The sequence below is a fragment of the Mytilus galloprovincialis genome, chromosome 5 (genome assembly GCF_965363235.1).
Source record: "Mytilus galloprovincialis chromosome 5, xbMytGall1.hap1.1, whole genome shotgun sequence".
Classification (NCBI taxonomy): domain Eukaryota; kingdom Metazoa; phylum Mollusca; class Bivalvia; order Mytilida; family Mytilidae; genus Mytilus; species Mytilus galloprovincialis.
In genome coordinates this window covers 45,143,909-45,156,593 of record NC_134842.1, presented here as the reverse complement: position 1 = coordinate 45,156,593, position 12,685 = coordinate 45,143,909, and the positions used below count along the sequence as shown (strand labels likewise).

The window sequence follows — 12,685 nt, the reverse complement described above, 5'->3', positions numbered from 1 at the left end:
TTGTATCGAGTACACATCGTCTCATGTAAAGGAAACAAATTGAGAGGTAGTCCCGGGGAATTATTTATAAGTAAGATCGTGGTTTATCTTGAGACAATTTCGTTTAGTTTAGTTTTTAACAATTTTTACTGCACTTCCATATGTACTAGTTTAATAAAAATGGACGTCAAACCAAACTTCTTCACATCAAAATCATGTTACAAATGTATGCTGTCTTGTGACATTTTTTCAAACATTTCCACGTCAATTGTACAATGTAAAATAATGACTTACATTATCAATCTTTATGTCGGAAATTACATGTACCTATTAAATCTATTAAACTACCCGTCTCCTTTTTTTTAATTGTTGATTATAAAAGGAAAAGAAATGCACATTTGTACATATTAAATAACTGGCGATTCTTTTTACATAATCATGACGAAATCAAAATTGAAAAAAAAAAAACAAAAACAAAAGACAAAAGAAAAAAAAATACAGAAATAAGATAACGAAACAAAAAACTTCTTTAAAACCTAACAAAATTCTAGGCCATTATGTTAATTACTCTTGGAAATTTTTGAAAAATATAAATCTGATTAACTTCCTGATCAAAAACAACATATCATGTAACAGGTATTAAATAACAGTAATAACATTTGTCACGAAATTTAAAGTTTCTAAAGTATTTATAACACAAACAATATAGCAGCATATGTCAAAATTGCTTTCAACGATGACTGTCATCTGCAATATTGTGTGTGCGGCTATATGTTTAACTGTGAGCACCACATTTGTTCATGCAAACTGTAGTCCTAAAATAGGTAAGATTTTAAATACTTTAATGTAATGAATGATAGAAGACACACACTTCTAAAACATAAAAGTTAACTTTATAGTTTGTTTATTACTGTGCGTCACTTAGGGAGCTACCATTTGATTTTTATGGGGGGGGGGGGGGGGGGGGCTAGGATGAAAAATTTTGTCCTGCATTTTTTTTTAGTTGTAATCTCTGTCCTACCTTTTTATTTTTCACTCTATTCAGTCCTGCCTTTTTTTACCTAAATTGTCATCCTGACTTTTTTTTTTTTGCAAGTGGGTCATCCTGCCTTTTTTTTTACTCAAAATTCCTGTCCTGCCTATTTTTTTCAAATTTCATCCTAGCCCCCCCCCCCCCCCCCCCCCCATAAAAATCAAATGGTAGCTCCCTTACACGTATTTGTTTGGTATTTATTTTAAATTATTTCATATTTATTGTATGTTTTTACAGAACATGATCTCTTTAAAGACTTGATTGGTATGATGAAGAAAATCAGAGGTTCAGGTAAGAATCATCAGTATAACTTACTCAAAAGAGGATTAATTAAAAGGTCTGTAAAATATTTTAATATATCAAATCTTGAAAGATCTTATTTGACGTTACCAAAAGCTACTTATCATAAAATTGGTTTTCTTGCCATGAGAACACGTTTGGTGCCACTAGTGGGACATGGTGAATGATTGTATAACACCTTCTTAGGTCCGTCACCACAATTATTTCGTAGTGAATTTCTTTTAGAACATAAATGAAAATAAAAAAAATCCCACCTGCGCTTTCTCAAAGAAACTTTAACAGTGTGTTGTACTACTTTTGGGACAAATTATATCAAAATTATAGAAAACCTCATCGCCTCAAACTCAAAATATGGACAATTTTATCTTTAGGGCGTCTTGAAATCTTTTGACATCTTCCGAAGTGCTATTTTTCAACCTTTTTTACCTGGACCAAATCACTACTTTCCTTTAAAATTCTGGACCCAAACTTTTTTACAGTGTAATTTCACCCCTCTACTTGCAATTTGAGGCATAAAACATGGAGAAATAAATTTGGAAGGGGTATAAAAATTAATGACAAGTAACCCACTGTCAACACTAGGGACTATATTTGTGGTCTTGGACCTAATATTTTCTAACCGAAAGCATTATTCTAAGTCCAAGACGACCATGATATGACCAGCACTGTTTATGGAGCTCTTACCGATCAAAACAGTGGCGCAAATTTCTCAATGCATATTTGTATTAATTACTATTGTTGGTATATTGTCAGCAGGGAATACTATATTTACTTCATATGTTCAATCTTTTATTTTAAAATTGTCGAATTTATTGTCTTGTTAATTGATGTCAAAATAAAGTAAGTTTTGCCTGAATTCAAATTTATGAACGATTATGTAAATTTTCAGGTTATAACGGCGATATACCAGCTTTTTCAGCATCATTGAGTAAATCGCAGAACTTAGGTTCTAATACAAACGTTTTATTTGATAAAGTGTGGACTAATGTGGGGAATGGATACAGCACTCAAACTGGAGTGTTTACTGTGCCCACAGGTGGACTTTATCAAATCTCTTGTACAGTTGTGGGTGCCCCAGGGAAAACACTTCGTGTTCATCTGTGGAAAAATGAGCAGAAAACTGTAGGCCTATACCCTAACCTTGCTAACTTCAATTCAGCTACTCTAAACATGGTATTAGATCTGAAGGAAGGCGACCGGGTGTATATCAGACATGGTAATTCTCAATCAGAACTTGTTTACAATGAACCAGGAACAGACTCCAGTATGTTTTCTGGATATCTTATTTCAAAATAAAATGAGTTTATAACTACATATATTTTCTATTTTCTTTGCCTTTTTGAGGTAGATATTTACTTATAATAATACAATAGAAAAACATGATTGACTCAATTTTTTCTGGGTTTTTATTTGTTTGGTTGTGTTATTTTTGTTGTTGTCTTGAGTACATATTAAACATGTGGAACATTTATTCTTTTGTTTCCTGTTTAAAGTAAACCAGATGAAAGATTTGATACGTTCAATAAAGAGACGACTATTAAAATATCTCACAAAATCCTGCTATTTCGTTAAGTCTGACCTCCATTTCAGCTGAACTTATATACATTTTTGTTTATGAACCTCCGGCTGTGGCATTTTTACGTTGTGTTGATGGCTCGTTGGTGGCATTGTGATGAGTTTTACTCTTTTGTCGGGTTGTTGTCATATTAACACATTCCACGTGTCCATTCGAAACGTTATTTATGACGTCACTTTTTTTAAATATCGTTCTTATGCACAGGCATACAGTATCATAATGAAAGATTTGAAACAATTAACATGATACTAAAAAGACTTACATCTTTATCTATATAAATACAAAGACCTTTTATGTTATTAATGTTTGTTTTTCGATCGTTTCATCAAGCTTATATTTTTTTTTATTCTATTCAACATTTTTGTCGTGCGAAACAGATACAAATCATTTGAATGAAAATTGAACCTACATTATTTTAACGTTACAGTTTTGACAAATTCACAACGGCACAGCTTTAATTCTCATTAAGTACACGTGATAGGCAACTGATAGGCAAGTGATAGGCAACTGGTTAAGATGGCTTGGACCTACAAACCCATGTGGGAAAGGTTAAGGATTTTTTTTGATTGAGGTGCAAAGTTCGGGTAGGGTTACCCTAAACCCCCCTTCTTAAATTCATAAAAATCCCCTTAGGAAAAGCTTTTGTCCACACTAAGTACAATTAATAGTCAATTGGTTAAGTAGACCTTGACCCAGGGACTCAGGTGGATCAAGTGACGGAATATTTTTGATTGAGGTCTAAAGTTGAGATAGGGTGACCCTACCATCTATAATTTATCAAAATTTCCCTACGGAAAAAATTATACGCACGTTTACACGGGACGTATTATGGTATACCATAATAGATTGACCATCTGTCTGTTCGTCGTCAACATTTACTCAAAAACACTTAACCAATATGCATGAAACTTTGGTGATTTGTAAGTTTATAAATATCATTTGACGTGAGCTCCCTTTCGTTTTTTTTTCTCACTTTTATGACAAAAACTATACATAGATGCATGATTTTTTTATTAGTTGTTAGTGGCTTTGAACTAGCTGTCAGATAACTGCGAGTACTCTCAGATCTGTTCATTGTGTCTTTTGGTGTCGGGATGTATAAGTACCCGGCCACGTCCACTTGTATTTTTGTTCATCTGATGAGTTAAGCCTTTTTCAACTGATTTTTATAGTTCGTTCTTATGTTGTGCTGTTATACCACTGTCCCAGGTAAGGGGAAGGGTTGGGATCCCGCTAACATGTTTAACCCCGCCACATTATTTATGTATGTACCTGTCCCAAGTCAGGAGCCTGTAATTCAGTGGTTGTCGTTTGTTTATGTGTTACATATTTGTTTTTCGTTCATTTTTTTACATCAATAAGGCCGTTAGTTTTCTCGTTTGAATTGTTTACATTATCTTATCGGGGCCTGTTATAGCTGACTATGCGGTATGGGCTTTGCTCATTGTTGAAGGCCGTACGGTGACCTATTAATAGTTGTCTGTGTCATTTTGTTTTTGTGGATAGTTGTCTCATTGGCAATCATACCACATCTTCTTTTTTTTTTTTTTTTTATATAATTCGTATATTATTGTTACTTAGAACAATAATAAGTATTCATAGAAACAATTGCGAAAATCTTTAACTAGCGATAAAATGAAGAGCCTTAAAAAGTAAAAAAAAAAAGTGGGCAAACCCAAATAAAGTTTACAACTCAAAGGAACATACATAGAACTACATGTATATACAAATGGTTTTACACTAGTATTTTGGGGGCCCTTTATAGATTTTTGTTCGGTGTGAGCCAATGCTCCGTTTTGAATGCCATACATTGACCTATAATTGTTTACTTTTATATGTACTTGTTATTTGGATGAAGAGTTGTCTTATTGGAACTCGCACCACCTCTTCCTATATATAAATACCACATGTTTGCAGGTCATTGGACACCCTGAGTAAACACCATCTCGCATATAAGAATTAAATCATGCAGAAAGTCACCTTATGTGATTATCCTCTTATTTGAGTTTTTGCTGCTATCCAAAATCAAAATTGTGGAACATATTTTATCGGAACCACTCGGAAATATTTGCAATCTTTTTCTTCTTCAAGTAAATCTCTCCGGGTTTGGAGCACTATCAGCTAGCTGTGCTCCATGAACGGATCGGTTTTTAAAATATGAATATATTCAAAAAGAGGTGTGTGTTACATTGTAGTGTTGTGTCGTTGTTCTCCTCTTATATTTATGCGTTTCCCTCAGTTTTAGTTTGTTACCCCGATTTTGTTTTTTGTCCATGGATTTATGAGTTTGAACAGCGGTATACTACTAATACCTTTATTTATACCAAAGTTAAATTTTGAATTAGTGTCTCTTCTACATGTTCTATGGCGTTTTGAACATTGAATAAAATACACTGCTATTTAAGTGTTTGGTGAAGTATATTGCTGTCACGGTGCACCACAGTTAAACAGAGAACCCTTTAGGAAGAAACTAAATACCTCTTTATGTCAGGAAACACTATCAAATCTATGAGCGGTAGGCGATGATTTAAATTATGTCTCCTCCATGACAGTCTTGAACATGAATTAAAAGACACTGCTATTTTAGTGTTTGGTACAGTTTTGTTGTCACTGCATGTGCACCTCGTGTACAGTTGAACATAGATACCCTATAGGAGAAAACCAGAAACCTATTTATGTCAGAAAAAACTATCAAGCATCCAAACATACTATCTACACTTATTTGTGTCCACACTTGTTTATATATACTATTGTTGAACGAAAAACGACAACAACTGAATTTCAGGCTCTTGACTTGGGACAGGCACATACCGAGGCACATACTGTGATACATACATAAAGGCAAGTTGTATTAAATTATTACTACAACTAAACAGTTATAATTAGGTTCATCTATACGCTTTTTGTAAAACGTGACAGTAAAAATTCAAAGGCAATGTAGGTCAATGATCATCATTCTATTTATAGATTTATTCTGTAACGTGTAAAAATAATCTTACTACAGTAACTGTAAACTAATTATTAAACGTATACCATGACCCCAAAGTACTTCAAAATACTGATGCAGCAGGAAATGAGATAGGAAATCCCAAGTGAAAAGTGATGACAGAATAAAGTTTAGACTTGTAATCTTTATTTTTAATGGTTATGGAATTCCAACAAGAGAGATGGTATAAATTGAAGGGAATTTCGGTAGTTTTTACACTGGTAATAACAGCTTCAGAGACGAACAAGGTAAGAATTATTACATATTTTAAGTATATATTATTATATAACAAGTATACAATAATCTATATAAAAGGATATAAAAGCCAATGTAAAAATTGTTCAAATATTCAATGTTAGAATTCTCTTATTTTCATTTAATTTTATTTTATTAAAGCAAAAAGGAGTTGTACCAAAACAAAGTGCCGCCTCATTATATAAATAATATAATAGTATGAGAAAGGATCCATATACAATTGTTATATCCTCGATGGAAGAGTTGGAGGGGGGGGGGGGGGGGGTTCAACACTTAATTGATAGGGATGCAATCATTTTTAATTTCATATAATTTAGATTTTGGTAATCTATACCTTTCTTATATTGCGTCCACAAAAATGTCACCTTTTTCCCATATTTCTTTGTTTTTGTGTTGTGTAATGTAAGTGTGGAATACAAAATTATTAAAAGAAATCAAAATAGTTGATACTAAAAACACAACAGGAAACACCAACAAAGATGACAGACGAAGACGTTATAGGAACTTTATTGACATTAACATAATATTACTGATAGTTTTCCCGACCTATTCACAAATTTTAAAGCTTTAAAAAGTGACTTATGTGGCATGTCTTGGCTATCATCTTGTACATAGGAAGTGGCTCCCGAGGTTATACGTACCGTATGTTTAGTTCAATAAAATAATTCATTACATATTTTTTTTTTATATTTCAAATTGTATTAACACAGTGAAACACATGCTACCAGACGAATATGTTAAAAATTATTTGAAAGTAAAGAATATATCTCCGCCATGAAAAGCTCTGATTCCTAGAACGATTTTCGCTATTATTCACCTTATCATATATTTTTATAGTTTATATAGTTTTCCAGACCTAATCACAAATTTACAAGCTTTAAAAAGTGACCTTTTCCATCGGCATGTCTTAGCTATGACTTCGTAAATAGCGGACGAATTTGTGGTTACAAAATTTTACAAATGATTTGAAATTAAGGAATGTATCTCTCCCATGCAAAGAATGATTCCTCGACCGATTTTCGCTATATTTTTGTCCATTTTGATTTATAAGCTCGTCGTTTGTTTTAAAACGCTTGGAATTTTCAATTATTTTCGGCTCGATCGTCACTGGCGAGACATTTATGGTTGAAATGCACATCTTGTGCAGAAAATTGGTACCGTTTATGTTATTCATAAAACATTCAAGCAAAATATAACATTTTGGCAGTTTTCAAAACCACAAGTAAAACACCTGAAGAGAAAATAGCAGCAGTTTTTTTTTCGGGATACATGTAGTATATACTTATTCAAAATCATGTGACCAGCATTATTTGAGAAAATGTAAAAAGCGATTTCAAGCACATTGTACATGTATACTGAATACGCATCGATACGCATTGCTGCTCATTGTTGAAAGACATTTTAATTTCTGTGTCATTTTGGTCTCTTGTGGATTTGCAATCATAACGCATCTTCTTTTTTTTTTATATTTACATGAATATCTTTATTTCAGTCGAATATATTAACTTTATTTGAAACTTCGTAAGCGACAATCAAAATGAAACTTACACTGACAGCCTGTATTGTGCTGATTGGAATGGTTTTGGCTGATGATTTAGTACCAAACCTCATAGTGCAGTCAGTAAAGGTAGGCAAATATCTGTCTTGGTTATGAGTATTCTCAAAGTCATTTTGCTCTTTGTGTTATTATGATGTATATACAAAATATTATTCTTTTAAACAGATCTAGATAGAATAGCAAAATGAATAGGTAATAGTTGAGAAAAATCTTTTACATTTTTAACGCAGATTTTGTAAAGAGTAAATACGAAAATGTAACATAAACCTCATAAGAAAATTAATACGCACAAGATCATGATCGTGTAAATATTGAAATTTTCTTTATTTTGATGAATTGCATTTTTAAAACCGGATATTAATTTCAACTATGTTTTTTTATTCCATTAGAATATGTGTTGCAATTTAAATGCTGTCATTTGTTTTCTTTTCTTTCTAAAATGTAGTTGATTATGTAATTGGTAGTGACAATGTGTTCTGTAGCGCATTGCTTATCAATGAATGTGTTCTCTTTTGATGTTTAAATAGCTTTCGTAAGCTCCTAGTATGATAGGAATTTGCTCTCATCCTCAAAGAAAATTTATGACATATTTCAAATATAGTCCGATGAACGGAGAACCTATTGCCTTTTATTGTAGCGATTTAAACACGGTTTATCACATATTTGTTACGAATACGTCAGTTATTGCATAATATGTAATAACCTCAAAATTGCCCAGGGCAAAACAAGAGGTTATTGGTTATTGTGCCCTGGTTCCAGGTGACGGAACGTCATTGCATCCTTAACGACACTTTTGTGATCATGTGGCGTGGTCATTTACATCTAAGATTTGATGGTCAGTTCTTAATCAGTTTAATGATCTTTCATCTTGTTTAATGTGACACTTTATACGATACATTAGTTGCACAGTTGAACTGCAATAGTTTATCCAAATAATCTAAGACCATTAATCAATGCCTTACATAAATTAAGAACATGTTTATAGCTGGATCTTGTGAGAAACTTTATGTATTGGTCAGAGATATGAGAGTAGTAGCTTGAAGTACCAAGTTGTATGTACGAACGTTAATTGGAAATTATGATTAAGAATATTTATTATACATGTACTGTTATATAAAGATTATATATATATGATTAAACATGTGAACATTAAATGGACTTCGTTATATAGACAGTACTAAGTGAGCTTACGGAGAAACTTTACAATAACTAGTTCCCTATGTAACGGGCAACATGGATTACGATCCCGGACACGTAGATCCGAATTAATGACATAGTTCTAAGACACACAAAAGAAAGCCCCGTTATATCTGGTGGAGGTACCCGTGGTCAATATGTCAGTAACCGGAGTTATGATGTGTCTGAAATCTGGACGAATTACAAAGTTATCATGTGTTATGGCGTGTGCCGAAAACAGAAGCAGTTTGGGCTTCCGTTCAAGAGAAACTATAGGATAACTGAAGTGAGAAATGTATGCCACGGAGAATTGAGTTAGGATGACTTTGTATACATATTAATGTAAGTGACTTGCTGTAAATATTTGTGAAACTTTTGTGTCAGTCATTTTGTTTCCTTGGTTTTATGGAAACGCATTATCCTCGAACTTTGAAGATCATTAGAAGAACGCCTGTGAGAATTTTTGATGAATAGAAACCTTAGATGACTCTGAGATGTTACAACAGACTAGCAGTAACGTGTATATCGAAACTTTTGTGTTGGTAACAATGTATATATGTACAATGTAAATAACAGAGTGGACTGGCGTATGATATCCGTCGATCCGAAACCGGCAAAGAACCGTTATAAATGACAAGTTCCTGATGAAAGATTCGAAGAAGTGGCTCCGCACGTTCAAACCGAAGAAGTCATGTGGACAATATTTTCATGTTTGTAAATAACTTTAAGTTTTCATAAATGTTTTTATCCATTCAGAATGTAGTATGCCTAGGTTTAGTATTTTATTGTATATTTTTTTTTGCATTTTATTTTGTATTACACATGTTTGATTAAGCTAATTTTTAATCTCTTTTTATTACGAGAGTGGGCGTATTGGGTGTAGTTAAGTTAACCGAGAAGGGTTGCTTATACTAGTTGGAGGTTCATGGGAGTGTCCATGTGAAGATAATTTACAGTGTTGGTAGTTCTATGGTGATACGGTCACATAGAAGTGAAAATTGCAGCTAATGAGATGCTGATTTTCTGAATTGGATTGCCCAGAGATAATGATTAGTTGATTTTAATTGATGCTTTTAATTATTTTATCATTTCGTTTACGCTTGGATTAACGGTCAAAATTCCGGAAAGACCTTACCATAATGTATTTGAATAGATTTATAATTGTCAAACTTGTGTTATATATTTTTATGATTTTTGTTTAGTGCCTCTTTTGTAGTTATAAATATCAAGAGTTTGAAGTTGAAAGGATAATTGTTAAATTTAGATTTTTAGAGTAATCTTTTTGCAAGTTTTCCACAACTATTCACGACGTAAATTGATAAATTACATGGTATAGCAATTATCATTATTTTTTTTCCATTATTATTAGTTTAGATTTTTTTAAGTAGTTTTAGTAAAAGAAAAAGTTTATTTTTTAATGTTCACATTTCCTCCCCTTATCTTTTTACTTTGTGTAATATTTTTGGTATGATTTTTTTTAATTCGAGTGAAAACGAATTTTGTTTAGCGGGGAGTGATGTGGCGTGGTCATTTACATCTAAGATTTGATGGTCAGTTCTTAATCAGTTTAATGATCTTTCATCTTGTTTAATGTGACACTTTATACGATACATTAGTTGCACAGTTGAACTGCAATAGTTTATCCAAATAATCTAAGACCATTAATCAATGCCTTACATAAATTAAGAACATGTTTATAGCTGGATCTTGTGAGAAACTTTATGTATTGGTCAGAGATATGAGAGTAGTAGCTTGAAGTACCAAGTTGTATGTACGAACGTTAATTGGAAATTATGATTAAGAATATTTATTATACATGTACTGTTATATAAAGATTATATATATATGATTAAACATGTGAACATTAAATGGACTTCGTTATATAGACAGTACTAAGTGAGCTTACGGAGAAACTTTACAATAACTAGTTCCCTATGTAACGGGCAACATGGATTACGATCCCGGACACGTAGATCCGAATTAATGACATAGTTCTAAGACACACAAAAGAAAGCCCCGTTATAATCAAATGTTTAAGATGTTCCTGTTACGATTCATTAAATTGTTATAATTGATTTTTCCCTCTTTTCTACAGAACTTAAATATGTGAGAAATAGATTATATCATGTCTTTTCCATATGCCCTGGTATCATCCTTCGACCCATATAAGCCCTCGGCTAAAGCCTCGAGGCCCATATGGGAGTCTCGGGACATGTTATAATCTATACTTATTTCTTATAATCTTAAGCAAATGTATACGAAAAGCGAAAGGTACCAAAGGAAATTTCAAGCTCTTAATAGAAAAAAAAAAACTGACAACATCATAGCTAAAAAAGAAAAAGACCAACAGAAAAAAATAGTACACAAACACAACGTAGAAAACTAAAGACTGATTAACTTGAACCCCACCAAAATTTGAGGTTGATCTGTTCCAGAAGGGTAAAATACATATAATAATCTATTTCAGATGATGCATCAGAATCGCAGTAAAAGGTCTTTTAAACCAAGCATGGAGGATTCGGTAAGGATGGCATTTAACATGACAGACAAAAACCACGATGGGCATATTACAGTGGATGAATTGATACAATTTGTAAAGAAAACCACTGGATTAACTATTGATCAGACAACAAGACGAGGTTTCAATATGGTGTTTGGGAATCCCACATATGACCTCAATGAAAATGGTACTATTGAATTAAATGGTATGTATGCATTTTAACTGACGAGTAAAGATATGTTTTGTCAAGTCTTAGAGAATAATTATACGTCTACTACTATTACCTTAAGCTATTATAACTTCTACTATTTTTCATTCCTACAGTAAACATGCTTTTTTTATGAGGCCTGCAATTTTTTTAAGTGGCTTCCAGGCTTAACAATATATATTTGGTTTATTGTTTTATGGATGGTTTAGAACATATAATTGCATTAAACTAGATAGCATATTTCATATTACGCATGAATTCACATTTTGAACAATGTACTAATTTTGGCTGATTTTTGTAAGACTTAAAGTGATAATCAAATGTCTTTAACGCCAAGCTATCATTTTCCAGTTATGTACAGTTATACGTGCATTATATTATCTTGTGTGTTTTATGAAATTACTTTTTTTCTTCTTCAGAATATGCTGGACTTATGAGAATGGGAATGGGAATGGGAAAATAGAACGATAAAATGTATCAACATGTGAAGACTGAAACTGTACAACTTCAATAATAACCAAACTGATAATTACGTTGTCTTAAAATCTTTAAAGAATGTTTCCTTCTGTAACTTCATATTAATAAAAGATTCCTATGTATAATTTTTTTTTTAGTTACATTATTATATAAAGGTATGCTTGCTAATAAGACATTTTTTTCACGAGACCAAATGACAAACAAGTTCACAACTATAGATTGCCTTAAATTAATTTTCATAGACTTTTTATACTACCGCAAAAATATACGGCCGTATAATAGTATGGCGATGTTCATGTGGTCGTCATCTTGCTACGCCATTTGGTTTCCTTATGCCAGACAACAGCTTGAGTATGAATTTAGTGGTTGGATATCTTTTTAGTCCCCTACAGACGAAGTTGAATAAGACTTAAGGTTTGCCTTCCGTTCGTTCGTCCGTCTGTGTCTGTCTATCTGTCAGTCCGGCTAATCAGTTCTCCGCATCTGTTTTATTCGTGCTTTAAGATATTGATTTGATATGTGGTACATAGTTTTAAATCATGACAAGTTGCAGATTAATTAAAATTTTGTTCCAGTCTAATGATTTTGTCCAGAGTTATGGTCCTTGAAATTTACTCAAATAATCAGTTTTCCACAC

General features: G+C 32.5%; 2 protein-coding genes across 3 annotated transcripts; both read left to right on the top strand.

Annotated features, from left to right (window-relative positions):
- The first annotated feature begins 705 nt into the window (after positions 1 to 705).
- Positions 706 to 2,626, top strand: LOC143074552 (complement C1q tumor necrosis factor-related protein 4-like). The gene is made up of 3 exons (XM_076249950.1): positions 706 to 803; positions 1,250 to 1,303; positions 2,202 to 2,626. The coding sequence occupies exons 1-3, from the start codon at positions 716 to 718 to the stop codon at positions 2,606 to 2,608; spliced, it is 549 nt and encodes a 182-aa protein (XP_076106065.1). The 5' UTR covers positions 706 to 715; the 3' UTR covers positions 2,609 to 2,626.
- A 3,345-nt stretch (positions 2,627 to 5,971) lies between these two features.
- Positions 5,972 to 12,173, top strand: LOC143075905 (uncharacterized). 2 transcript variants are annotated; one of them, XM_076251485.1, is made up of 4 exons: positions 5,972 to 6,122; positions 7,622 to 7,756; positions 11,331 to 11,568; positions 11,991 to 12,173. In XM_076251485.1, the coding sequence occupies exons 2-4, from the start codon at positions 7,667 to 7,669 to the stop codon at positions 12,032 to 12,034; spliced, it is 372 nt and encodes a 123-aa protein (XP_076107600.1). In that variant the 5' UTR covers positions 5,972 to 6,122; positions 7,622 to 7,666; the 3' UTR covers positions 12,035 to 12,173. The 2 variants fall into 2 exon arrangements, with proteins under 2 accessions (XP_076107600.1, XP_076107599.1); XM_076251484.1 differs by lacking the exon at positions 5,972 to 6,122 and having other exon boundaries at positions 7,687 to 7,756.
- The last annotated feature ends 512 nt before the right edge of the window (positions 12,174 to 12,685 follow it).

Bases quoted from the DNA above. Each gene is read 5' to 3' on its own strand.
- LOC143074552 (XM_076249950.1), top strand. From the start codon at position 716: ATGACTGTCATCTGCAATATTGTGTGTGCGGCTATATGTTTAACTGTG. The intron at 804-1,249 runs GTAAGATTTTAA...ATGTTTTTACAG, and splicing joins AAACTGTAGTCCTAAAATAG to AACATGATCTCTTTAAAGAC. The intron at 1,304-2,201 runs GTAAGAATCATC...GTAAATTTTCAG, and splicing joins GAAGAAAATCAGAGGTTCAG to GTTATAACGGCGATATACCA.
- LOC143075905 (XM_076251485.1), top strand. From the start codon at position 7,667: ATGAAACTTACACTGACAGCCTGTATTGTGCTGATTGGAATGGTTTTG. The intron at 7,757-11,330 runs GTAGGCAAATAT...AATCTATTTCAG, and splicing joins TCATAGTGCAGTCAGTAAAG to ATGATGCATCAGAATCGCAG. The intron at 11,569-11,990 runs GTATGTATGCAT...TTTCTTCTTCAG, and splicing joins TGGTACTATTGAATTAAATG to AATATGCTGGACTTATGAGA.